Source organism: Pan troglodytes, chromosome X (genome assembly GCF_028858775.2).
Source record: "Pan troglodytes isolate AG18354 chromosome X, NHGRI_mPanTro3-v2.0_pri, whole genome shotgun sequence".
In the NCBI taxonomy this organism is placed as follows: Eukaryota; Metazoa; Chordata; class Mammalia; order Primates; family Hominidae; genus Pan; species Pan troglodytes.
The window spans coordinates 2,609,644-2,635,476 of NC_072421.2; the positions used below are offsets into that span (position 1 = coordinate 2,609,644).

Here is a 25,833-nt window from a genome sequence, read left to right on the forward strand (position 1 = left end):
AACTCCTGACCTCAAGTTATCCACCCGCTTCAGCCTCCCAAAGTGCTGGGATTACAGGCAGGAGCCACTGCGCTCCTTGTTTTTTTTGTTGTTGTTGTTGTTTTTTTGAGACAGATTCTCACTCTGTCACCCAGGCTACAGTGGCGCAACTCAGCCTCCCGAGTTCAAGCGAATCTCGTGCCTCAGCCTCCAGAGTAGCTGGGATTACAGGCTCCCATCACAACGCCCGGCTAATTTTTTGTATTTTTTGTGGGAACAGAGTTTCACCATGTTGGCCAGGCTGGTCTTGAACTCCTGACCTCGGGTGATCCACCCTCCTTGGCCTCCCAAAGTGCTGGGATGACAGGCATGAGCCACCGCGCCTGGCCACATGTGGTCTTCTTGATGAGTCTCAAATCATAAAAGACAACCACACAAGCAATTTGGCAAACTTCCCAAGCTATCATAAATTTTCCTCACATCTATTGCAAGCTCTGTAGTGTGCTAAGCACGTGTTAAACTCTTTGCACCTTGGTTCAAGCAGTTTAGAGAAACGTTTTAGTATCACAGGACATAGTGATAAAAATCGATCCGATAACCGTGGTCAAGTGAGTAATGTGCCTGTCTCTCTCTCTGGTAACCTCAATCACTAGAAACACAGAAAACTGGATGTTTCCAGCTTTGCTCCTGTAAATATGTTCTACTTTTTCTATGTATGCCTTAGAAACACTTTTTAAAGAGATGTTATTTGCGGTGTTACATAACGTCCCTTGAAGACACACAACCACCATAGACTCCTTTTAGAATTTAATGCTAGGCATAGATCATTGGCCTTAGAATTGGCCTCACAGTTCTTTTCAATAAGACAAGGAGAAGTATTTGAGCAATAATGTTTTTCTTTCCTCTGGGCTCCGAAGATGCCCAGAGGCGATCAATTTGCTACACAATTATCGTAACAACATTTCAAGGTGGCTGAAGGTTCACATCTCTTGCTTCTTTTATATATATATTTTTTAAATTTTATTTTTATTTATTTATTTTTGAAACAGAGTCTTGCTCTGTCACCCCGGCTGGAGTACAGTGGCGTGATCTCGGCTCACTGCAAGCTCCACCTCTTGGGTTCAAGTCATTCTCCTGCCTCAGCCTCCCAAGTAGCTGGGACTACAGGCGCCCGCCACCTGCCTGGCTAATTTTTTGTATTTTTAGTAGAGACGAGGTTTCACCATGTTAGCTAGGATGGTCTCGATCTCCTGACCTCGTGATCTGCCCGCCTCGGCCTCCCAAAGTGCTGGGATTACAGGCATGAGCCACTGTGCCCGGCCTAATTTTCTGAATTAACCACATGGTATATGTATCCTGATGGAAGCTGTGAACGGAAAATATCTGGGCACCCCAACAGCAGGAAGCTCAAAGGAAAAGTCCAGCTGGAACCTGCTGAAGGCAAACCTGCCTCCCACTCTGTTCAAAGTCACCCCTGTGCTCACTGAGATAGATGCATATCTGATCACCTCCTTTGGGACGGCTCATCACAAACCCAGAAGAATGTAACCATCTGTGTCTCACCTACCTGTGAGCTGGAAGCCCCCTCCCTGCTTCCAGTTGTCCCTGCCTTTCAAGGACTATACTTCTTATTCTTTTGAGACAGAGTTTTGCTCATATTGCCCAGGCTGGAGTGCGGCGGCACAATCTTGGCTCACTGCAACCTCTACCTCCTGGGTTCAAGCCATTCTCCTGCCTCAGCCTCCCGAGTAGCTGGGATTACCAGCGCCCGCCACCACGCCCGGATAATTTTTTGTATTTTTAGTAGACATGGGGTTTCACCATGTTGGCCAGGCTGGTCTCGAACTCCTGACCTCAGGTGATCCGCCTGCCTCGGCCTCCCAAAGTGCTGGGATTACAGGCGTGAGCCACCGCACCCACCCCAACGTAGCTCTTACCTATATTGATTGATGTCTCCTATCTCCCTAAAATGTATAAAACCAAGCTGTGGCCAGAAGCAGTGGCTCACGCCTGTAATCTCAGCACTTTGGGAGGCCAAGGCGGGCGGATCACAAGGTCAGGAGTTTGCGACCAGGCTGGCCAACATGGTGAAACCCTGTCTCTACTAAAAAAAAAATTAAAAAATTAGCCAGGCATGGTGGCATGTGCCTGTAGTCCCAGCTACTCTGGAGGCTGAGGCAGGATAATTGCTTGAACCTGGGAGGCAGAGGGTGCAGTGAGCTGAGATTGCACCACTGCACTCCAGCCTGGGCAAGAGAGTGAGACTCCATCTCAAAACAAAACAAAACAAAAAAACACACAAACAAAAAAAACCAAGCTGTGACCTGACCACGTTGCACACGTCATCAGGACTTTCTGAGGCTATGTCACAGGCGCACGTCCTTAAATTTGGCAAAACAAACTCTAAATTAACTGAGACCTGTCTCAAATTTTCAGGGTTCACAAAGCCATCTCAGATATAGTTTGAATATCAGCATGATATTTATGCGAAAAAACTAAAGATAAGATCAAAAAGCCTAAAAGAATGTTTAACACATTCAAAAGATTAAAAGAAAGACATCCGTCATCATATACGTTTCAGAAAAAGCTTCTGAAAATCCAATGCCTCTTACCAACAAAAGCTGTTCCTAAATAAGAATACAATATTGAGGGCTGGGTGCGGTGGCTCATGCCTGTAATCCCAGCGCTTTGGGAGGCTGAGGTGGGCAGATCACCAGGTCATGAGTTTGAGACCATCCTGGTTAACATGGTGAAACCCCATCTCTACTAAAAATACAAAAAATTAGCTGGACGTGCTGGCGGGTGCCTGTAGACCCAACTACTTGGGAGGCTGAGGCAGGAGAATCACTTGAACCCGGGAGGTGGAGGTTGCAGTGACACGAGATCACGCCATTGTACTCCAGCCTGGGCAACAGAGTGAAAGTCTGTCAAAAAAAGAAAGAAAGAAAGAAAGAGAGAAAGAAAGAAAAGAAAGAAAGGAAAGAAAGAAAAAGAAAAGAAAGAAAGAAAGAAAAAGAAAAAGAAAGAAAATAAAAGAAAAGAAAATTGAAATAAATGAAGTAAACTTTGACCTAAGGATCTGGAGAAGAAAAATGAGAATGCTTTCCCAAGGAAAACACATAAAAGAAAACCAAAAAGATCAAACCAATGAGAAATACAGAAAGAAAACAGTGTAAACATAAATGATACCACTGGGGAACAGAGACTGATGTTGGTTTTTGTTGTTGTTTGAGAAGGAGTCTTGCTCTGTCACCCAGGCTGGAGTGCAGTGGCGCCATCTCAGCTCACTGCAACCTCTGCCTCCTAGGTTCAAGCAATTCTCCTGCCTCAGCCTCCTGAGTAGCTGGGATTACAGGCATACACCACCATGCCCAGATAATTTTTGCATTTTTAGTAGAGACGGGGTTTCATCAGGTTAGCCAGGCTGGTCTCGAACTTCTGACCCCAAGTGATCCACCCACCTTGGCCTTCCAAAGTGCTGGGATTACAGGTGTGAGCTACTGTACATGGCCCTGGTGTTGGTTTCTAAACCTCCTCTCCCTGTTATAAAATGTCCAATATACACTATATTTTCCAGATGAAAAGTAGAATATTACAATTACAGAGCAGACCCTGAAACTATAAAAAAAAAAATTAGGGCCGGGTGCAGTGGCTCACACCTCTAATCCCAGCACTTTGGGAGGCCGAGATGGGCGGATCACGAGGTCAGGAGATCGAGACCATCCTGGCTAACATGGTGAAACCTCGTCTCTACTAAAAATACAAAAAATTAGCCGGGCATGGTGGCGGGCGCCTGTAGTCCCAGCTACTCGGGAAGCTGAGGCAGGAGAATGGCGTGAACCCGGGAGGCGGAGCTTGCAGTGAGCCGAGATTGCGCCACTGCACTCCAGCCTTGGTGATAGAGTGAAACTCCGTCTCACAAAAAAAAAAAAAAAAAAAAAAAATTGATACCCTCTATATTCATGTATTCATTTTTTCATAAAATAAATGAACAAAACCAATAATGCATGCCTATACTGGGGCTCAGAGAACAGTAACCTAAAATGAAGACCTCAGAAGCAGCATCAGAAGCAAACCTTTCTTGCTGACCTTCTCCTACCCTCCTGTCTCTCAGACCCATTTCGCCCCAAGGGCACCACGGAAACTGGAATCCTTCTTCCCCAAGGTGGGTCCCGAAAACCAAAGCACCTTTCCCCCAAGGCCAGCCAGAAACCCTATAAATAGGACTCTAACTTTCCCTACACTCTGAGTATATAAAAACTGGCCATAAAGAAATTTCCTAGCATGCGCAGTGGCTCACGGCTATAATCCTGGCACTTTGGGAGGCCAAGGCAGGTGGATCACTTGAGATCAGGAGTTCGAGACCAGCCTGCCCAACACAGTGAAACATCATCTCTACTGAAAATACAAACATTAGGCCGGGCACGGTGGCTCACGTCTGTAATCCCAGCCCTCTGGGAGGCCAAGGTGGGCAGACCACAAGGTCAGGAGATCGAGACTATCTTGGCTAATACGGTGAAACCCGGTCTCTACTAAAAATACAAAAAATTAACTGGGCGTGGTGGTGGGCGCCCGTAGTCCTAGCTACTTGGGAGGCTGAGGCAGGAGAATGGTGTGAACCCAGGAGGTGGAGCTTGCAGTGAGTGGAGATTGCGCCACTGCACTCCAGCCTGGGCGACAGAGCGAGACTCTGTCTCAAAAAAAGAAAAAAGAAAATACAAACATTAGCCAAGTGTGGTGGCGGGCACCTGTAGTCCCAGCTCCTCGGGAGGCTGAGGCAGGAAAATTGCTTGAACCCAGAAGGTGGAGGCTGCAATGAGCCAAGATCGCGCCATTGCGCTCCAGCCAGGGCGACAAGAGCAAGACTCTGTCTCAAAAAAAAAAAAAAAAAAAGAAAGAAAAAAAGAAAGAAAAGAAAAGAAAAAGGAAATTCCTTGACCTGCCTTGTTTGAATGCATGTTCTACGACCCCCTTCCCAGAGAGGGTCCCACCCCACCCCCAGAAGGAAGGTGCACTGCTCAGACGCCAAAAAAATCTAGACAGGCCTGTCTGTTTCCCCACTCAGACCATCAGCCTTCGATCACACCCTCTTCCTCCAATCCTATTCCTACACGGATTTCGTTCAGACGTCGTTGAACCTAAGCATAAAAATAGACAGTTTCCCCTGTATCTTTGGGTCTTGCCTCTGAAGGCTGCTGTATGTATCCATCGAGTAAACTTTGTATGCCTTTTCTCCTATTCATCTGCTTTTGCAAGTTGATTTTTCAGCTTGCAAAATCACAGGGAATGACCCTCCATCTGTTTTCCTATCACACTGGCAACGGTCCGAGAAGTCATCACTCCCACTGCGAAGAACATGGGGAAAATTGGCCAGACAACCAAAGGAAGGGCATGCACATACATTTGTACATCTTTTGGGAGAGCAACTTCACAACATGCAACTCAATCTTTAAAATCATAAATCTTTTTTTTTTTTTTTTTGAGACAGAGTCTTGTTCTGTCGCCCAGGCTAGAGTACAGTGGCACAATCCTGGCTCACTGCAACCACCCCCTCCTGGGTTCACTCCATTCTCCTGCCTTAACCTCCTGAGTAGCTGGGACCACAGGCACCTGCCACCATGCCCGGCTAATTTTTTTTTTTTTTTTTGTATTTTTAGTAGAGACGGGGTTTCACCGTGTTAGCCAGGATGGTCTCGATCTCCTGACCTCGTGATCTGCCCACCTTGGCCTCCCAAAGTGCTGGAATGACAGACGTGACGTGAGCCACCACGCTCAGCCCTTTTTGTGCCTTTTTTGTTTTTTTTTTTTTGAGACAGAGTCTCACTCTGTAGCCCAGGCTGGAGTGCAGTGGCGCAATCTCAGCTCACTGCGACCTCCACCTCCCGGGTTCAAGCGATTCTCCTGCCTCAGCCTCCCAAGTAGCTGGGACTACAGGCGCCTACCATCACGCCCAGCTAATTTTTGTATTTGCTGTAGAGATGGGGTGTCACGGTGTTGGCCAGGCCAGTCTCGAACTCCTGACTTCAAGTGAACCGCCCGCCTTGGCCTCCCAAAGTGCTGGGATTACAAGCGTGAGCCAACGCACCTGGCCTATGAATATCTTTTACTAACATCACTGCTTGAAATTGATCTTAAAAAATTAAACCTTGGGCCAGGCATGGTGGCTCACGTCTGTAATCCCAGGACTTTGGGAAGCCAAGGCTGGTTCTTGGATCTCGTGAGAAAGAACTCCGAGTGGGTCCATAGAGTAAAGTGAAAGCAAGTTTATTATGAAAGCAGAAGAATAAAGAATGTGTACTCCATAGATGGAACATCCCGAGAGCTGCTGGTGGCCTATTTTCATGGTTATTTCTCTATCATATGCTAAACAAGGGGTGGATTACTCATGAGTTTTCTGGGACAGGGGTGACCAATTCCCGGAGCTGAAGGTTCATCCCCCTTTTAGACCATGTCATGGCATCTGTAAACCGTCTCTTATCAGCTAATGCATTAGAATTAGCGTATCATGACCAGAGAGGATGACCAGAAGTCACTCGTCACCATCTTGGTTTCGGTGGGATTTGGCTGGCTTTACCACAGCCTGGTTTATCAGCAGGGCCTTTGTGACCTGTGTCTTGTGCTGACCTCCTCTGTCATCCTGTCATCCTGAGAATGCCTCATCCACCCCCAGAGAAGGCAGCCCAAGCAGGTCTCAGCCTCATGTTACGCAGCCCCTATTCAAGATGGCAGAGTTGCTCTGGTTCTAACGCCTCTGAAAAATTTAGGGGATTGTTTTCTGAGCCCCAACACTGTGATCTTAGCAACTAAGCAATTTTCCCACCTTCATGTAACCAAAGACAGAGTGGATCACACAGCTTGGACAGCTCGTACCGGGGAAATCGCACCCTGCAGCTGACATGTTCTGAGATGTTCCTTGCCGTTGTGCAAAAGGCATGTTTGAATGCTTGCATGAGGACAAGTGACTCCCCCATTAACCCCTCCAGGGGCTCAGTTCTGCCTCCAGCCACTGTCTCATCACGCAGCCATTAGTAGCAGAAAGCCACACGCCAAAATCTGACATCGGGCCTGTAAAAAATAAAGGTTGCTGTTCAAAGACTTTCCTCCCCATCTAATTAGGAATAAATAGTAACTTCTCTGAGAAGCAAACTTTATTCAAAGACCCGTGCTAACATCTTAAATATCTGCTAGCCGTGATAAAGAAATCAATGTACTTTATGCTCTTAGCTCCCACAATTTAACCGAAGTATCAGCCCTGGCATGCTTATACTGGTCCAAGCAAGCATTACGTCATAGCCTGTTCCTCTTCTTTATTTAAAAGTGTTTTTACCTTTCTCAGCATTCCACAAGTTACTTCCTCCTTCCTTTGTTCTCCTCTGCCTTTGCCTTTTTTTTTTTTTTTTTTTTTTTTTTTTTTTTTTTTTTTTGAGACGGAGTCTCGCTCTGTCGCCCAGGCTGGAGTGCAGTGGCGCGATCTCGGCTCACTGCAAGCTCCGCCTCCCGGGTTCACGCCATTCTCCTGTCTCAGCCTCCCGAGTAGCTGGGACTACAGGCGCCCGCTACCACGCCCGGCTAATTTTTTGTATTTTTAGTAGAGACGGGGTTTCACCGTGTTAGCCAGGAGGATGGTCTCGATGCCTTTGCCTCTTTTAAATACTTCCAAGTTGCTGGCCAATCCGGACAAATACAGAATGTGAGGTCCCGTTCCAGCCAATGGAAACTGGACACGGCAGTAGGGTGGACGCATCAAGTGATAAATGACCCTGTCCCCTTTGTTCGCTGTACTCTCACGGCAAAACTGCTGGAGAGTGTACCCTTTCTGCAGAAAGTAAAAAAAACGGCCTTGCTGAGGAAATTAATGTTCAAGTGCTATTTCTTTATGGCACTGGGGAACAAGCATTTCAAACAGACCTGAGGTCTACCCGATTTCTGCTGGAAAATAAACCTCAGGTCTGCTGCCTTAGAAATAAATAAGGGCAGGACAGAAAGGGCGACAAGGGGGTCCTTAGCCATGGAGACTTTGCAAAATAATGAACAATCAAAACATAACTTTTTGGGGGTTGGGGTGGGGTAGGAGGGGATTGGAAAGGCTGACTACATAATAAAGAGAATGGAAGAATTGGCTGGGTGTGGTGGCTTATGTCTGTAATCCCAGCACTTTGGGATGCTGAGGTGGGTGGATCACCTGAGGCCAGGAGTTCGAGACTAGCCTGGCCAACATGGTGAAACCCCGTCTCTACTAAAAATACAAAAATTAGCAGGGAATGGTGGCAGGTGCCTGTAATCCCAGCTGCTCGGGAGGCTGAGGCAGGAGAATCCTTGAACCCAGGAGGTAGAGGTTGCAGTGAGCTGATATCACGCCATTGCACTCCAGCCTGGGTGACAAGAGCAAAACTCTGTCTCAAAAATAAATAAATAAAAAGAAATTTAAGAGACTGGAAGAATTAAGACAGGGAAATTGAGTTAGTTCAGAGCTCAAGTCCCATCTCTGATCCAAGATAAACTGTAAACCTCCAATTACTGTCAAGATATCTTTTTAAGGCAAACTTCTCCAACCTCCTCACCCCAGGGGAAGAGTCCAGGAAACAGATAGTTATTAAGTGCAGAGAGGCAAAGACTGGCTTTCCTGCTGGCATGATCGTTTTTTAAATATCAGCTACAAGCATTCGGTTCTGAATCTCCAGCATTTGATTGATGGGTAAGAGGAATGGTTACTTGAAAAAGCAGAAAATGCATCATCCAAAGGCAGATTTTTCCAGAGTAAATGGAGGGGTTGCTTCTGTAATTATGGTTTTACACAGTAGCGTGGAGAAGAGAGAACTAAGATTGTCTAAAAATACGGTGTGGGAGGCAGGGGAAAAGCCAATACATTTCTCTACAGGAGGTGAAGAAATAAATCCAACAGGGGCACGTAGTTTCAGGAGAGATTCCCTGGGGTGGGGGTTAGGGATGAAGAAATATCCACACCAGAAATGGGAAAAGAATGAAAGCAAATACGTAGGAGGATATGCCCATTAAGGTCTGTAAATGAAACCCTAAGGACTCTGACAAAAGTCGTTGATATTAGGCCAGGAGTGGTGGCTCACGCATGTAATCTGAGCACTTAGGGACACTAAGGCAGGCTTGAGCTCAGGAGTTCAAGACCAGCCTGGGGGGTATAGTAAGACCTTATCTCTACAAAAAATACAAAAAGTACCTGGGTGTGGTAAAGCACACCTGTAGTCCCAGCTAATTGTGAGGCTGAGGTGGGAGCAGATCATTTGAGCCTGGGAGGCGCACAAGGCAGCGAGCCAAGATAGCGTCCCTGCACGGCCTGGGAGACAGATATGGCAGTGAGCCAAGATGGCGCCACTGCACGGCCGGGGAGGCGGACATGGCCTTGAGCCAAGATGGCACCACAGCACTCCAGCCTGGGAGACGGACATGGCCGTGAGCCAAGATGGCGCCACCGCACTCCAGCCTGGGAGACGGACATGGCCGTGAGCCAAGATGGCGCCACCGCACTCCAGCCTGGGAGACGGACATGGCCGTGAGCCAAGATGGCGCCACCGCACTCCAGCCTGGGAGACGGACATGGCCGTGAGCCAAGATGGCGCCACCGCACTCCAGCCTGGGAGACGGACATGGCCGTGAGCCAAGATGGCGCCACCGCACTCCAGCCTGGGAGGTGGACATGGCCGTGAGCCAAGATGGCGCCACCGCACTCCAGCCTGGGAGGTGGACATGGCCGTGAGCCAAGATGGCACGGCCGCGCTGCAGCCTGGGAGGCGGACATGGCCGTGAGCCAAGATGGCACCACGACACTCCAGCCTGGGAGGCGGACATGGCCGTGAGCCAAGATGGCACGGCCGCACTGCAGCCTGGGAGGCGGACATGGCCGTGAGCCAAGATGTCGCGGCCGCACTGCAGCCTGGGAGGTGGACGTGGCAGTGAGCCAAGATGGAGCCACCACACTCCAGCCTGGGAGGCGGACATGGCCGTGAGCCAGTCAGCCAAGATGGCGCCACTGCACTCCAGTCTGGGTGAGACAGGGAGACTGCCAAAAAACAAAATGAAACAAAAAATCATTCAGTGAGCTTTCTTGTTGAATAAGAAACTGAACAAAAGCCACCTGCTACTAAATCTGGACCTTATAAAAGGGTATTTGAGTTCTCCATTTTTTGCTGATTAACGCATTACTCTCTTCTTGTTATTAAAAATCGTGAAGACTGAACATACTTTTGAGTGTTTATAAGACCGGGCGCGGTAGCTCAAGCCTGTAATCCCAGCACTTTGGGAGGCCGAGGCGGGCGGATCACGAGGTCAGAATATCGAGACCATCCTGGCTAACAGGGTGAAACCCCGTTACTAATAAAAATACAAAAAAATTAGCCGGGCGTGGTGGCAGACGCCTGTAGTCCCAGCTACTCGGGAGGTTGAGGCAGGAGAATGGCGTGAACCCGGAAGGCGGAGCTTGCAGTGAGCTGAGATCACACCGCTGCACTCCAGCCTGGGCAACAAAGCAAGACTCTGTCTCAAAAAAAACAAAAAGAAAGGAGCCCTTTATAAGTTATTGTGATGGATACTGTAGGATGTAAACGTGTCATATCTCGGTCTCCCAACAGCCAGTCTCCGTAGGCGGTGTCCTTTTATATGGATCAACAGGCAGTTTTTGCATTGATTATTTATCCACTTTGAGAGGTACTTGTGTAGAAGCAAGGACAACTGAGTTTTTATGTTAACTTCCTATGAATCCGTTGCATTGCAACGTATTTCCATTGCAGGACATTGTTGCATAATCAAATTGCCAATGCAATTAGGGAAACTCAATCGACTGCTCATAACCTAGTTGACTGGAGCTATTTTTCCAGTGCTCATTAAACCTGATGACAATCACTGTTTTAATGAGTAAGTATGGGTGGCATCCAATATATTTATAAGTATTATAACAATCCTTCATGTCTAAATTGAATTTTCCCTTTGGCAGTACAAACAACTCCATTACATTCTTTCTAGGATATCTACGCTTAATATTCTTGATAACTATCATCTACATTTAATATTCTTGATAACGATCCGCCTACCAGGAACTCAGAAAATACTGCGAATAAAGAGAGGTTTTTTTTTTTTTTTTTTTTTTTTTTTGAAACAGGGTCTCGCTCTGTTGCTAGGGTGGAGTGCAGTGGTGCGATCTCGGCTCACTGCAATCTCCGCCTCCCGGATTCAAGTGATTCTCCTGTCTTAGCCTTCCGAGTAGCTGGGACTACAGGTGCCCGCCACCACACTCAGCTAATTTTGGTATTTTGAGTACAGTGGGGTTTCACCACGTTGGCCAGGATGGTCTTGATCTCCTGACCTTGTGATCCGCCCCCTAGGCCTCCCATAGTGGTGGGATTACAGGTGTGAGCCACTGTGCCTGCCCCACCCCCCCCTTTTTTTTTTTTTTTTTTTTTTTTGAGAGGGAGTCTTGCTCTGTTGCCCAGGCTGGGCTGGAGTGCAGTGCTATGATCTTGGCTTGCTGCAACTTCCACCTCCCGGGTTCAAGTGATTCTCCTGCCTCAGCCTCCTGAGTAGCTGGGACTACAGTCACCCGTCACCACACCCAGCTAATTTTTGTATTTTTAGTAGAGACAGGTTTTTACCACATTGGCCTGGATGGTCTCGATCTCAAAGAGAGGTCTTTGACTTTTTCCGCTAAGAGAAAACAACCAAAACAACACAGGACATTGCAGGTATCTTGTGAATTCCAGCTGCATCCAAATACCCTGATACTTTTGCTCATAGACACATAGTGAGTGTGTCAGCTGTCCCACATATCTCAGAACACAGGGGGAACATGTGAAACCTTGAGTGAAATCCGAATCGAGATGGGATACCACACTCAAAACACGTTACACAACTTAGTCTATACTGGATGATTTCATGGGATGTGAATTCATGGTTAGGAATAAAATAATGAAGAAGTCACCCAAAGTTACATAAGTTGAGAAACTCAAACCAAGACAGCCATGTTCACAGTGAGGCACGCCCATGCCTATAACAACTCCATGACTGAGGGACGTCAGAGTGAAATAAAGAATTTCTTAAATAGGTAGAGAATCTATCATGGCCAGGCACGGTGGGTCACGCCTGTAATCCCAGCACATTGGGAAGTCAAAGTGGGCAGATCATTCGAGGTCAGGAGTTCGAGACCAGCCTGACCAACATGGTGAAAACCCAGCTCTACAAAAAAAAAAATACAAAAATTAGGTGGGCATGGTGGCGGTGCCTGTAGTCCCAGCTACCCGGGAGGCTGAGACAGGAGAATCACTTGAACCCACGAGGCCTAGGTTGTAGTGAGCTGAGACTGCACCACTGCACTCCAGCCTGGATGCCTGGGTGACAAAAGCGAAACTCTGTCTCAAATAAAATAAAATAAAATAAAATAAAATAAAATAAAATAAAACAAAACAAATTTAAGGGTCTCACAGGAAAGAAATCTTAAAGAATAGAAAATATTTTTGGAAGGTATGTGTCCCTCTTTTTTTTTTTTTTTCTCTCCAGGCTGGAGTGCAGTGGTGCGATCTCGGCTCATTGCAACCTCCACCTCCCCGGTTCAAGCAATTCTCCTGCCTCAGCCTCCCCAGTAGCTGGGACTACAGGGACACGCCACCATGCCTGGCTAATTTTTTATATTTTAGTAGAGACGGGGTTTCACCATGTTGGCCAGGATGGTCTTGATCTCCTGACCTTGCGATCCACCCCTCTCAGCCTCCCAAAGTGCTGGGATTACAGACTTAAGCCACTGTGCCTGCCCTTTTTTTTCTTTTTTTGAGAGGGAGTCTTGCTCTGGAGTGCAAGCTGGGCTGGAGTGCAGTAGCATGATCTTGGCCCACTGCAACCTCCACCTCCCGGGTTCAAACAATTCTCCTGCTTCAGCCTCCAAAGTAGCTGAGATTACAGGCACATGCCACCATGCCTGGCTAACTTTTGTATTTTTAGTAGAGACGGGGTTTCGCCATGTTGACCAGGCTGGTCTTGAACTCCTGACCTCAGGTGATACGCCCGCCTCGGCCTCCCAAAGTGCTTTCTATTGAAATTTATTTCACCATGGGGATGATTCGGTACAGCCAAGTTGAGGAGACATGTTCTCTCATGTGTAAAAACTCTTGGATTTTTGGAATATGTTACAACACTGTGATTTATTCCTTTACAAGAACACTAATTTTCCAAGCCAGTAAATCAATCTTGGCAATTAACACTAATTACTGGCAATGATTATATCAGGCAAAAGCCAAGAACCACATATTTCATCCAAAAAAAAAGCAGTATATTTTAAATTCAAGTGGTTCTCATATTTTAGCATGCATCAGAATTCCCCAAAGACTTTCTCCTTGCCAACCCCTGTTCTCCAAACTTCGGGTTTAGGAGATCTGGAGGATGGTCTGAGAATGGGAGCATCTTCATTTCTTTTTTATTTTTCTTTTTTAAGACAGAATCTTGCTTTGCAGCCCAGGCTGGAGTGCAGTGGTGCGATCTTGGCTCACTGCAACCTCCGCCTTTCGAGTCCCAGTTGAAGCAATTCTCCTGCCTCAGCCTTCCGAGTAGCTGGGATTACAGGTGTGCACTCCCACGCCCAGCTAATTTTTGTATTTTTAGTAGAGATGGGGTTTCTCCATGTTGGCCAGTCTGGTCTTGAACTCCTGACCTTGTGATCCACCTGCCTCGGCCTCCTGAAGTGCTGGGATGACAGGCGTGAGCCACCATGCCCGGCCCACTCACCATATATTTACTGAACTTCAGTCATATGTGACGCAGGGGTGACACAAGAACAGAAAAATCAGGGAGATGGAGATGGAGCTAACCACGGAAGCTGAAGTTCGTCGGCCAGATGGCCCAATGCACAATAATTCGGGGAACACACATCCAGGCAACTGCACCTGACTGGGAATACCTGGCTGTCCTACCACCATCTGGTCATCTAGGGGCTCCTCCTACGGTAATACAGAAGACGCTGGCTGAGGCGTGTTCTATTCTACCAAGGGGACCTGGGCATATCTCATGGACTGAATTATGTCTCCCCAGATTCCTCTGAAGTTCTAACTCTGAGGAACTCAGAAAGATGACCTTATTTGGAGATAGGGTCCTTTTATTTATTTTTTGAGACAGAGTTTCGGTCTTGTCACCAAGGCTGGAGTGCAATGGTGCAATCTTGGCTCACTGCAACCTCCGCCTCCCGGGTTCAAGCGATTCTCCTGCCTCAGCCTCCCCAGTAGCTGGGGTCATAGGCACCTGCCATGGCGCTTGGCTAATTTTGTATTTTTAAAGTAGAGACGGGGTTTCACCGTGTTGTCCAGGCTGGTCTTGAACTCCTGACCTCAGGTGATCCACCCGCCTCAGCCTCCCAAAGTGCTGGGATTACAGGCATGAGCCACCATGCCCGGCCGGAGATGGGGTCTTTAAAGATGCGATTCAGGTAAAATGAGGTCACTAGGGTAGGTACTGATCCAATAGGACTGAGGTCGTTATAAGAGGAGATGAGGACACAGACACACACAGAGGGACAACCAAGTGAGGACACAGGGCGATGATGACATCTCCAAGCCCAGGAGAGAGGCCTGAGGAGGAACCAGCCCTGCTCACACCTTGATCTCAGACTCCCAGCCTCCAGGACTGTGGAAGAATCAATGTCTGCTGTTATAAGCTACACAGTCTATGGTATTCTGTGATAGCAGCCTGAGACGGAGTAAGGCATTGCATAAGAAGAGGAGATGAGGACACAGACACACACAAAGGGATGACCCTGTGAGGACACAGGGAGAAGACGGCGTCTACAAGTCTAGGAGAGAGGCCTCAGGAGGAACCAGCCCTGCCCATACGTGGATCTCAAACTTCTAGCGTCCAGGACTGTGAGAGAATAATGTCTGTTGTTTATAATCTACCCAGTCTATGGTATTCTGTGATAGCAGCCTGAAATGGGCTAAGACACCTCATAAGAGGAGGAGATGAGGACACAGACACACACAGAGGCATGATCCTGTGAGGACACAGGGAGAAGACGGTGTCTACAACCCAAGGAGAGAGGCCTCAGGAGGAGTCAGCCACGCCCACACCTTGATCTGGGACCTCCAGCCTCCAGGACTGTGGGAGGATCAATGTCTGCTGTTTAAGCCACTAGGTCCGTGGTATTTTATTATGGCAGCCCCAGCAAAGCAATGTTCTCTCCTTTAAGAGATCACTCCTAAGCTATGAACGATGAAAAAGGGGCCTATTTGGAAAGAGTCAGTGCCGTCAACAAAGAACAGTTTCCAGAAAGCTCAGAGGAGGCATCTGTTAACACTCTCATTATCCCCTGCAGAGGAATCATGCAGAAATGAAACATGGCTCAGGTGAATGCCTGTCATCAATATTCATTTTACATAATCAAACTGGTGAAGCAAAAGAGGAGAACAGGAAAAGAAAAGCAGTGTAAGTTGAATTGTAAGTCTCGAAAAAATAGGGGGAAGTGGCTGGGTGCGGTGGCTCACGCCTGTAATCCCAGCATTTTGGGAGGCCGAGGCGAGAGGATCACGAGGTCAGGAGATGGAGATCATCCTGGCCGACATGGTGAACCCCCGTCTCTACTAAAAATATAAAAATTATCTGGGCGTGATGGCGCATGCCTGTAATCCCAGCTACTCAGGAGGCTGAGGCAGGAGAATCGCTTGAACCCAGGAGGTAGAGGTTGCAGTGAGCCGAGATCGCACCACTGCATTGCAGCCTGGGCGACAGAGCAAGACTCCGTCTCAAAAAAATATATATATAGATAGATATAGATATATAGATATATAGATAGATATAGATAGATATAGATATAGATAGATATATAGATATATAGATATAGATATAGATATATATAGATATATAAAATAAATTAAAATAAAAACAATACAATACAAATAAATAAACAAAAAATGTTAGAGCCGGCTCTGAGCTGGCTCTGGCTCTCAAGCGCTTTGACTTTGAAGTTCCTTGATCTGCTTTGCAGTCTGTATTACTTTCCTGGGATTGTCCAAACAAATGAGCACAGACGGGATGGTTCAAAGTCACAGAAATTCATCCAGTGAATGGATACCTTCTGGAGACCAGAAGTCTGAAATTCAGGAGTGGACAGGGTCGTGCTCTCTCTGGACGGTCTTCTAGGGCAGGAACCCTTCCTGCCTTTCCCAGCTTCTGGGGGCTCGGGGCATCCCTGACCCCGTGGTCAGATCACTCCAGTCTCTGCCTCCGTCTCCACATGTCCTTCTCCTCTGTGTCTGTGTCTCCTCTTCTGTCTCTTAGAAGGACACCTGTCAGTGGATTTAGGACCTACCCTACTCCAGGATGATCCCATCTCTAGATCTCTAACTAATTACACCTGCAAAGTTCTTTATTTTCAAATAAGGTCTCATTCTAGGTTCTGGGCTTTGGGATGTGGACAGATCTTTCTGTGAACCACCATTCAATCCACTATAATTGTATCCAGTTCCCTCCAGAGGCTCTAGGGGAGGGTCCTTCCTGCCTCTCCCAGCTCCTGGGGCTCCGGGCATCCCTGACCCTGTGGCTGCATCACTCCAGTCTCTGCCTCCGTCTCCACGTGGCCTTCTCCTCTGTGTCTGTGTCTCCTCTTCTGTCTCTTTCCAAGAACACCTGTCATTCCATTTAGGGCCCTTCTTATATGTAGAGTGGGGTCAGAATAGTTAATATTATGTGTTAACCTGACTGGATCATGGGGCGCCTAGATGTTTGATTGAATGTTACTCTGGGGTATCTGTGAGGGTGGAGGGGAGGGTCCTTCCTGCCTCTCCCAGCTCCTGGGGGCTCCAGGCATCCCTGGGTGTATGGCCTCATCACTCTAGTCTCTGCCTCCATCTCCATGTGGCCTTCTCTGTGTCTCTGTCTCCAAATTTTCTACTTCTTTTTTTTTTTTTTTTGAGACAGAGTTTCGTTCTTGTTGCCCAGGCTGGAGTGCGATGACACGATCTTGGCTCGCTGCAATCTCCACCTCCCAGGTTCAAGGAATTCTCCTGCCTCAGCCTCCCGAGTACCTGGGATTACAGGCGCGCCGTACCACGTCCAGCTAATTTTTTGTATTTTTACTAGAGCCAGGGTTTCATCATATTGGTCAGGCTGGTCTCGAACTCCTGACCTCAGGTGATCCGCTCACCTTGGCCTCCCAAAGTGCTGGGATGACAGGCATGAGCCAGTGTGCCCAGGCATTTTCTACTTCTTGTAAGGCCACCCATCATATTGGATCAAGGGTCTACCCTAATCATCTCATCTTCACTTAATTCCATCTGCAAAGACCTCTTTCTAAATTAGGTCTCAGTTATACGTATTTGGAGTCAGGATGTGGACATAACTCTTCAGATAAGAATTAATGGTGGTCGGGTGGGGTGGCTCATGCCTGTAATCCCAGCACTTTGTGAGGTCAAGGCAGGCAGATCACTTGAGGTCAGGAGTTTGATTACAGCCTGGCCAACATGGTGAAGCCCTGTTTCTACTAAAAATACAAAAATTAGCTGGGTGTGGTGGTGCGTGCCTGTAATCCCAGCTACTCGGGAGGCTGAGGTGGGAGAATCATTGGAACCCGGGAGGCGGAGGTTGCAGTGAGCCCAGATAGCACCACTGCACTCCAGCCTGGGCAACAGAGTGACACTTGTCTCTTTCAAAAAATAAAATAAAATAATAGTTAATGGCATATAAGCAATACCGTCAAAGCCTTTCTTTAATATGTGTTTTTATAGGAATAAAAACTCTCTTGTTAATTGCACTGGGTAATATGTGCTTCCTCAGCTTTCTTAGGTGATAATGAGGCTCAATTCTTATTAAGCGCATGAATCTGCTCTGTAGCACCTAAAGTCTCTAGGAAGTAGCTGTCATTTCTGTCGGGTGGGGTTGTTCTGGATGTGATCTGCTTATCTTCATTATTCAAAACAGAGATCGTGGCCGGGCACGGTGGCTCATGCCTGTAATCCACGCACTTTGGGAGGCCGACATGGGAGGATTACCTGAGGTCAGGAGTTCGAGACCAGCCTGGCCAATGTGGCAAAATCATGTCTCTACTAAAAATACAAAAATCAACCGGACGTGGTGGCGGGTGCCTGTAGTCCCAGCTGCTTGGGAGTCTGAGGCAGAAGAATTGCTTGAACCCGGGAGGCGGAGGTTGCAGTGAGCCGAGATCACACCACTGCACTCCAGCCTGGGAGACAGAGTGACACTCCATCTCAAAAAAAAAAAAAAAAAAAATGAGTAAATAAAACAGAGATTGCTTTGATCAACAGTATCAACCCCAAAGTGAGCTCTCAGAATAACAGACAGGCGGCCCTCCACCAGTGCTGTACGAGGAAGGGGTGTTCCTGTGTGTCTTTGGCGAGCGGTAATGCCTGCCAAGCAGCTCACATTCCCCAGGTTCCCCAACCCATGCCTTGCCTTGCTCAGTGAGTCGTGTCTGCAGCAAGTGCTGCTGGCCGTGCCAAGACTCCTCGTTCCCTCCTCCCTTCTCCCAGGCCCTCTCATACAGCAGGCTCCGTGTGTGGAGCCCCGAGTGGGCATCAGGGAAGGCTGGCCCCCACACGCCCAGCCCAGCCTTAGGCCTGGAGTTAGGGAAGCCAGTCATGGCAGGGCTGTTCTTGCCAGTGGGTCCAGGCAAACCCTTCAGCATGGAGCCCGAGGCAGGAGGGCTACACAATCCTGCAGTGAGCCCTGAGCTGAGAAGAAGCCTGAGAAACACGTATTTCTTCCTCTGGGTGCTGTCATGCATGGGTGTGAAAACAGGAAATGCCCCAGCCAGCATACACACGTCACCTGTGCACACTGGCACGCACATGACTCACCTATGCACACGAGCACTCACGCACCTTATCTGTGCACACTGGCACGCACCTCACCTGTGTACACGGGCATGCACATCTCACGTGTGCCCACGGGCACAAAGACCTCATCTGTGCCCACAGGTACACACACCTCACCTGTGCATATGGGCACGCATGCACCTCACCTGTGCATACTGGTACACACCTCACCTGTGCACATTGGCACACACATCTCAGCTGTACACACAGGCACGCACACATGCCCTTGCTTCCTCAGGGCACCATGAAGGAGAAGCAGCCCCTCCCGGCCACAGGCCCTGCTCTCCCTGCATTCCTCTCACCCGCCCTTCCCTGCACAGCCCGGTGCTTCCTCAGCTGCCCGGAGAAGATGAAGTCCTGGCCAGCCTCGCTCCTTCCCTCCCACAACCGGCAGGTTCACACTTCATGCAGGATCCCATCGAGGCCGACTCCCTCATCCCACACCCTTCAGCAGAGAGGCTCACAGACACAGGAGCTCAATTCGACAAAACAGATGGGCCAAGGTATCCTAGGAGGCCCCCACGGCCCTCCCTTCGTTACATCCTGCCCCTCGCTGTGCAGGGAAATGCAAACTGTTAGGAGCTGGCAGGGCCTGTGTCCCTGGGCTCACCCTCCTCGTAGTCCTGAGGGTACTCCAGGGCCTGGGGGTGGGGAGGGCGCCCACCCTGCTGTACATTACAGAGGCTGGCCCCAAAATCTGATGCTGGCACAGCCAAGCAGCCAGTTCTTTCCGAGTGTGGCATTAACGCTTTGTGATCTTAGGGCTGCAGAGAAATTCATAGGCGAGTCCGACTGTGTGCTCTGACTGTGTCTGTCTCCAAATTCCTACATGGAAATCCTCATCCCCTGTGAGATGGTGTTAGGAGGTGAGGCCCTTGGGAGGTGATGAGGTCACGATGGGGGAGACTCAAGTATGGAATCAGTGCCCTTATAAAGGGGACCCCAGGGAGCTCCCTTGCCCCTTCCACTGCCTGACGACACAGTGAGAAGGTGCCATATGTGAACCAGGAAGCGGGTTCTTGCCAGACCCTGGCACACTTTGATCTCGGACTTCCAGCCTCCAGAACCGTGAGACATAAATGTGTATTATTTATAAGCCACCCAAACTATGGAATTTTTCTTTCTTTTTCTTTTTTTTGAGACGGAGTTTTGCTGTTGTTACTCAGGCTGGAGTGCAGTGGCGTGATCTTGGCTCACCACAACCTCCGCCTCCCGGGTTCAAGCGATTCTCCTGCCTCAGCCTCCCGAGTAGCTGGGATGACAGGCGTCCACCAGCACGCCCGGCTAATTTTGTATTTTTAATAGAGATGGGGTTTCACCATGTTGGTCAGGATGGTCTCAATCTCCTGACCTCGTGATCTACCTGCCTCAGCCTCCCAAAGTGCTGGGATGACAGGCGTGAGCCACCACACCCGGCCTGCTGGATATTTTCTTATATCAGCTTAAACAAACTAAGATGATTATTCCCACAGAGGAATCGTTTTTATCCTTAAGGCGGGGTTAGGAGGAATTCACAAGAGAGACCTGCTGATGGACAGACAGTACATTGCGTGTTGACAGGAGTCCACACCAATGCTGCCTGCAGATGTAGTGCTTGACATTCCCATGGGGGCACAAGAGAAGGTTTAAATAGATGCATTTTCCTTTTCTATGTCTGACCTCTGTGTTTCTTGTCCCTTCTAAAAAATGAAGTAACAATACCATGGCACATTGCTAAGTTGCCCAAGGACAGCAAATGGCTGGGGATGTACATATCCCACAGCACAGCGCCAGGAGCACCTGTGCCCAGCAGATGCAGGGAGCACCATTTCCAGAGCACACGTGCCCAGCAGACACAGGTAGCAGTGTGCCCAGAGCACCTGTGTCCAGCAGACGCAGAGAGCACCATGCCCAAAGCACCAGTGCCCAGCAGATGCAGGGAGCACCGCAATCAGAGCACCAGTGCCCAGCAGATGCAGGGAGCACTGTTCCCAGAGGACCATGCCCAGCACATGCAGGGAGCACCGCACCCAGAGCACCAGTGCCTAGCATATGCAGGGAGCACCATGCCCAGAGCACCTGTGCCCAGAAGATCCAGGGAGCACCATTTCCAGAGCACGTGTGCCCAGCAGACACAGGGAGCACCGTGCCCAGAGCACCTGTGTCCAGCAGACTCAGGGAGCACCGTGCCCAGAGCACCTCTACCCAGCAGACTCAGGGAGCACCGTGCCCAGAGCACCAGTGCCCACCAGATGCAGGGAGCACTGTTCCCAGAGGACCATGCCCAGCAGATGCAGGGAGCATCGTGCCCAGAACATCTGTGCCCAGCAGATCCAGGGAGCACCATTTCCAGGGCACGTGTGCCCAGTAGACACAGAGAGCAGTGTGCCCAGAGCACCTGTGCCCAGCAGACACAGGGAGCACCGTACCCAGAGCACCTGTGCTCAGCACATACAGGGAGCACCGTGCCCAGAGCACAATGCTCAGGAGATGCAAGGAGCACCGTTCTCAGAGCACCCATGCCCAGCAGATGCAGGGAGCACTGTACCCAGAGCACCTGTGCCAAGCGCACGCAGGGAGCACTATGCCCTGAGCACCAATGTGCAGCAAATGCAGGGGGCACTGTGCCCAGAGCACCCATGCCCAGCAGACTCCAGGGAGCACCATAGCCAGAGCACCTGTGCCCAGCAGATGGAGGAAGCACCAGTGCTCAGTAGACGCAGGGAGCACTGTCCCCAGAGCACCAGTGCTCAGCAGATGCAGGGAGCACTGTCCCCAGAGCACCAGTGCTTAGCAGACATAGGGAGCAGTGTCCCCAGAGCACCAGTGTCCAGCAGACGCAGGGAGCACTGTCCCCAGAGCACCAGTGTCCAGCAGACGCAGGGAGCACTGTCCCCAGAGCACCAATGCTCAGCAGATGCGGGGAGCACCAGTGTCCAGCAGACGCAGGGAGCACTGTCCCCAGAGCACCAGTGCTTGGCAGACGCAGGGAGCACTGTCCCCAGAGCACCAGGGTCCAGCAGACACAGGGAGCACTGTCCCCAGAGCAACAATGCTCGGCAGACACAGGGAGCACTGTCCCCAGAGCACCAGTGCTCGGCAGACGCAGGGAGCACTCTCCCCAGAGCACCAGTGTCCAGCAGACGCAGGTAGCACTGTCCCCAGAGCACCAGTGCTCGGCAGACGCAGGGAGCACTGTTCCCAGAGCACCAGTGCTCGGCAGACGCAGGGAGCACTGTCCCCAGAGCACCAGTGCTTTGCAGACGCAGGGAGCACTGTCCCCAGAGCACCAGGGTCCAGCAGACACAGGGAGCACTGTCCCCAGAGCAACAATGCTCGGCAGACACAGGGAGCACTGTCCCCAGAGCACCAGTGCTCAGTAGACGCAGGGAGCACTGTCCCCAGAGCACCAGTGCTCGGCAGATGCAGGGAGCACTGTCCCCAGAGCACCAGTGCTCGGCAGACGCAGGGAGCACTCTCCCCAGAGCACCAGTGTCCGGCAGACGCAGGTAGCACTGTCCCCAGAGCACCAGTGCTCGGCAGACGCAGGGAGCACTGTTCCCAGAGCACCAGCGTCCAGCAGATGCAGGGAGCGCCACACCCCACAGACAGAGGGAGATGAATAACCTTTAACCCACCTGAGATGCTGTTATGATTATTCACAGGGTGCACCCACCTGCTCTGAAGGTCGTCCATGTTCAGCTCAGCGACGTAATGGGTGGCAGAGGAGACGGTGACCACCCTCGCGCTGTGGCCAGGGGACCCAGACTCTTTCAGCGTATCCACGAGAAGGTTGGTCAGCAGGAAGTGCCCTAGGTAGTTCAGGCCGAAATGTTCTTCGAATCCATCTCTGGTTTTCCTCTGAGGGACCATCATCACCCCAGCTGGACAAAAGAGAATATCAGAAGGAGTTAGACTGGGGAAGACAGTGGAGAAATCTCACAGATGGATTCCCCAGATGCGCAAATGGCCCAGGACATCGGAGGGTGGGGTGTAGAGGTGGCGGCCATGTCTTCCTCCTAGGCCTCTGTTTCCTGCTTTAGGTGTGATGGAGAAGATTCTAGAAGATCACTGAAGTCCCTTCCTGCCTTCTGTCTCTGCATCTCTGTGCCTTGAGTTTAAAAAATAATAACCACAGGCTGGGCGCGGTGGCTCACGCCTGTCATCCCAGCACTTTGGGAGGCTGAGGCAGGTGGATCACCTGAGGTCAGAAGTTCATGCCTGTCATCCCAGCACTTTGGGAGGCCAAGGCGGGCGGATCACCTGAGGTCAGGACTTCAAGACCAGCCTGCCCAACATGGTGAAACCCTTGTCTCTAGTAAAAATACAAAAATTAGCCAGGTTTGGTGGCAGGGTTCTGTAGTTCCAGCTACTCAGGAGGCTGAGGCAGGAGAATCGCTTGAACCTGGGAGGCGGAGGTTGCAGTGAGCTGAGATCATGCAACTGCACTCCAGCCTGGTGACAGAGCGAGACTCCATCTCAAAAAAAAGAAAAAAAAAAGGAAAAGAAAAATAATAACCACAATGATAACACAGCAACACACACAAGAGAGTGAGAATCATCCAAGTCACCAAACAGAGTCCCCTGGACAATTAATGATTCTGGGTGGCTGGGTGCAGTGGCTCATACATGTAATCCAAGGCTTTGGGTAGGTGAGTAGGGCAGACTGCTTGATGTCAGGAGTTCGAGACCAGGCTGTGCACCACAGTGAAACTCCATCTTTACCAAAAATACAAAAAATTAGTGGGTGTGGTGGTGCGTGCCTGTAGTCCCAGCTACTCGGGGAGGTTGAGGCGGGAGGATTGTTTGAGCCCAAGAGGTGGAGGTTGCTGTGAGCCGAGATTGTGCTACTGCACCCCGGCCTGGGCAACAGAGATCCTGTCTCCCCCCAGAATTCTGGACAAGTATAGCTGCTATGGCACCCCCTCTTCACTGAGTATCCCACAAACAAACTGCTCAGGTATCCTTTGAGAAATGCTGACCTCAGTATAAACATGGCCTGTCCTCACCCCTAGACCACAGGGCAGCCCTGTCGGTCATCATTCTATAGACATCATCATCACCGCAGGTTCTGTGCTTGACACGTTCTATCTGCCAGACACAGAACACCCCCACCCCTGTCAGGCCAAGCCCGGCTGAGCGCCTGCCCTGAAGTCCTTGCTGTGGAGGCCTGATCTCAAAGGTGACTTGTCCTAGAAACACGCACGAACCATACTGCCTTGTACTTAGAGCAGACCAGTTTGCTTGGATATTAATGCCAATGTAGATATGTATTTGTATGTACATGGATAACGTAGATGTGTATACATAGGCATGTTATATATGTACCTGGAATTCTGTATCTATCTACACGTAACGCAAATACAGGCACGTCTATTCATATACATATATGCATACGCATTTATAAATGTGTTTATATAGCTATACACTTGGGTATATAACTGCATGTATGCATAATTCAAAGATATATGCCTATAGAGATATATGTTAGCATGTACATATGTGTTCACGTCTTTACATGCATAGATTCATTTTCAAATGCCTATAAATTTGTGCATATTTTCTTTTACATATATGTTGTATGCACATGTGCATGAGTTTGCATGTGTACACATTTATTCACATGTATATACATGTCCACACACATTTACATCTTTGCATGTGTATCTGCATATAGTGTATGTATATATTATATGTTTCTATTTGGAATTGTACAATCGCAAGTATTTGCATGTGTTCATACACCTACAAACACACAGCATTTGTCATTATTTGTACATTGGAACATCTACGTGTATTGCACACATGAATATGCATTTTGATTCATCTGTGGAATCCCATAGCTTTTGCATTTGTGCACGTTTGCATTTGCAAATGCATTTGAGGTGTATGATTAATACACACACACACCTATCCATTTGCATATGGACACGTTTGTGTTCAAAGATGTATTTCAATATGGAGCTATATTGATATTTGTAGATCTATTTCTGCATTTGTATATATATGTGTTTGCATCTGCATGTGTACATATCTTTCTATGCATATGCATTTGTATATGTGCTTGTGTGTATTTTATATGGAGCTATCTATACATATATGTAGGTCTAGCATTTGTCTATGTATTTGTATATGTATATCTGCATGTGTACATATTTTCCTATGCATATGCATTTGTATATGTGCTTGTATTAGTGTGTATGTATTTTATATCTACACACAAATATATAGAGGTCTAGCATTTCTCTGTGTATTTGTACATGTATACATGCATCTGCAAGCGCACACATTTTTTATATGTACATGTATTTGTATATGTGCTTGTATTTGTGTGTATTTTATATGGAGATATCTACATATATATAGGCCTAGCATTTCTCTACATATTTGTATATGTATACGTGTATCTGTACATGAATACATTTTCCTAGGTACATGCATTCATTTATGTGCTTGTATGTGTGTGTGTGTATTTTATATGTATTTATTTATTTTTTGAGAAGGAGTTTCACTCTTGTAGTCCAGGCTGGAATGCAATGAGGCAGTCTCGCCTCACTGCAACCTCTGCCTCTCAGGTTCAAGCAATTTTCCTGCCTTAGCCTCCCGAGTAGCTGGGATTACAGGCACCCGCCACCACACTTGGCTGAATTTTTCTGTATTTTCAGTAGAGACGGGGTTTTGCCATGTTGGCCAGGCTGCTCTCAAACTCCTGACCTCAGGGGATCCGCCCACCTCGGCCTCCCTAAGTGCTGGGATTACAGGCGTGAGACACTGCACCCGGCCGTGTGTGTATTTTATATGGAGATATGTATATATCTATAGGTCTAGCATTTCTCTATGTATTTGTGTATGTATATGTACATCTGCATAGCGTACATCTTTTTCTATGCATATGCATTTGTACACGTGCTTGTGTTTGTGTGTATTTTATATGGAGCTATCTATACATATATGTAGGTCTCGCATTTCTCTATGTGTTTGTGTATGTAGAGATGTATCCGTAGGTGTATACATTTTTTGAGGTACATGCATTTGTATATGTGCTTGC

General features: G+C 48.7%; 1 protein-coding gene across 6 annotated transcripts in view; it reads right to left on the minus strand.

Moving 5' to 3' along the window:
• Positions 1–25,833, minus strand: part of DHRSX (dehydrogenase/reductase X-linked) — a 342,796-nt gene that overhangs the window by 67,731 nt on the left and 249,232 nt on the right. For all 6 annotated transcript variants that reach the window (XM_063804755.1, XM_054676437.2, XM_063804758.1 and 3 more), the window contains one exon: positions 22,462–22,669. In XM_063804755.1, the coding sequence (XP_063660825.1) occupies positions 22,462–22,669 (208 nt within the window). The remainder of the gene's footprint in view (positions 1–22,461; positions 22,670–25,833) is intronic.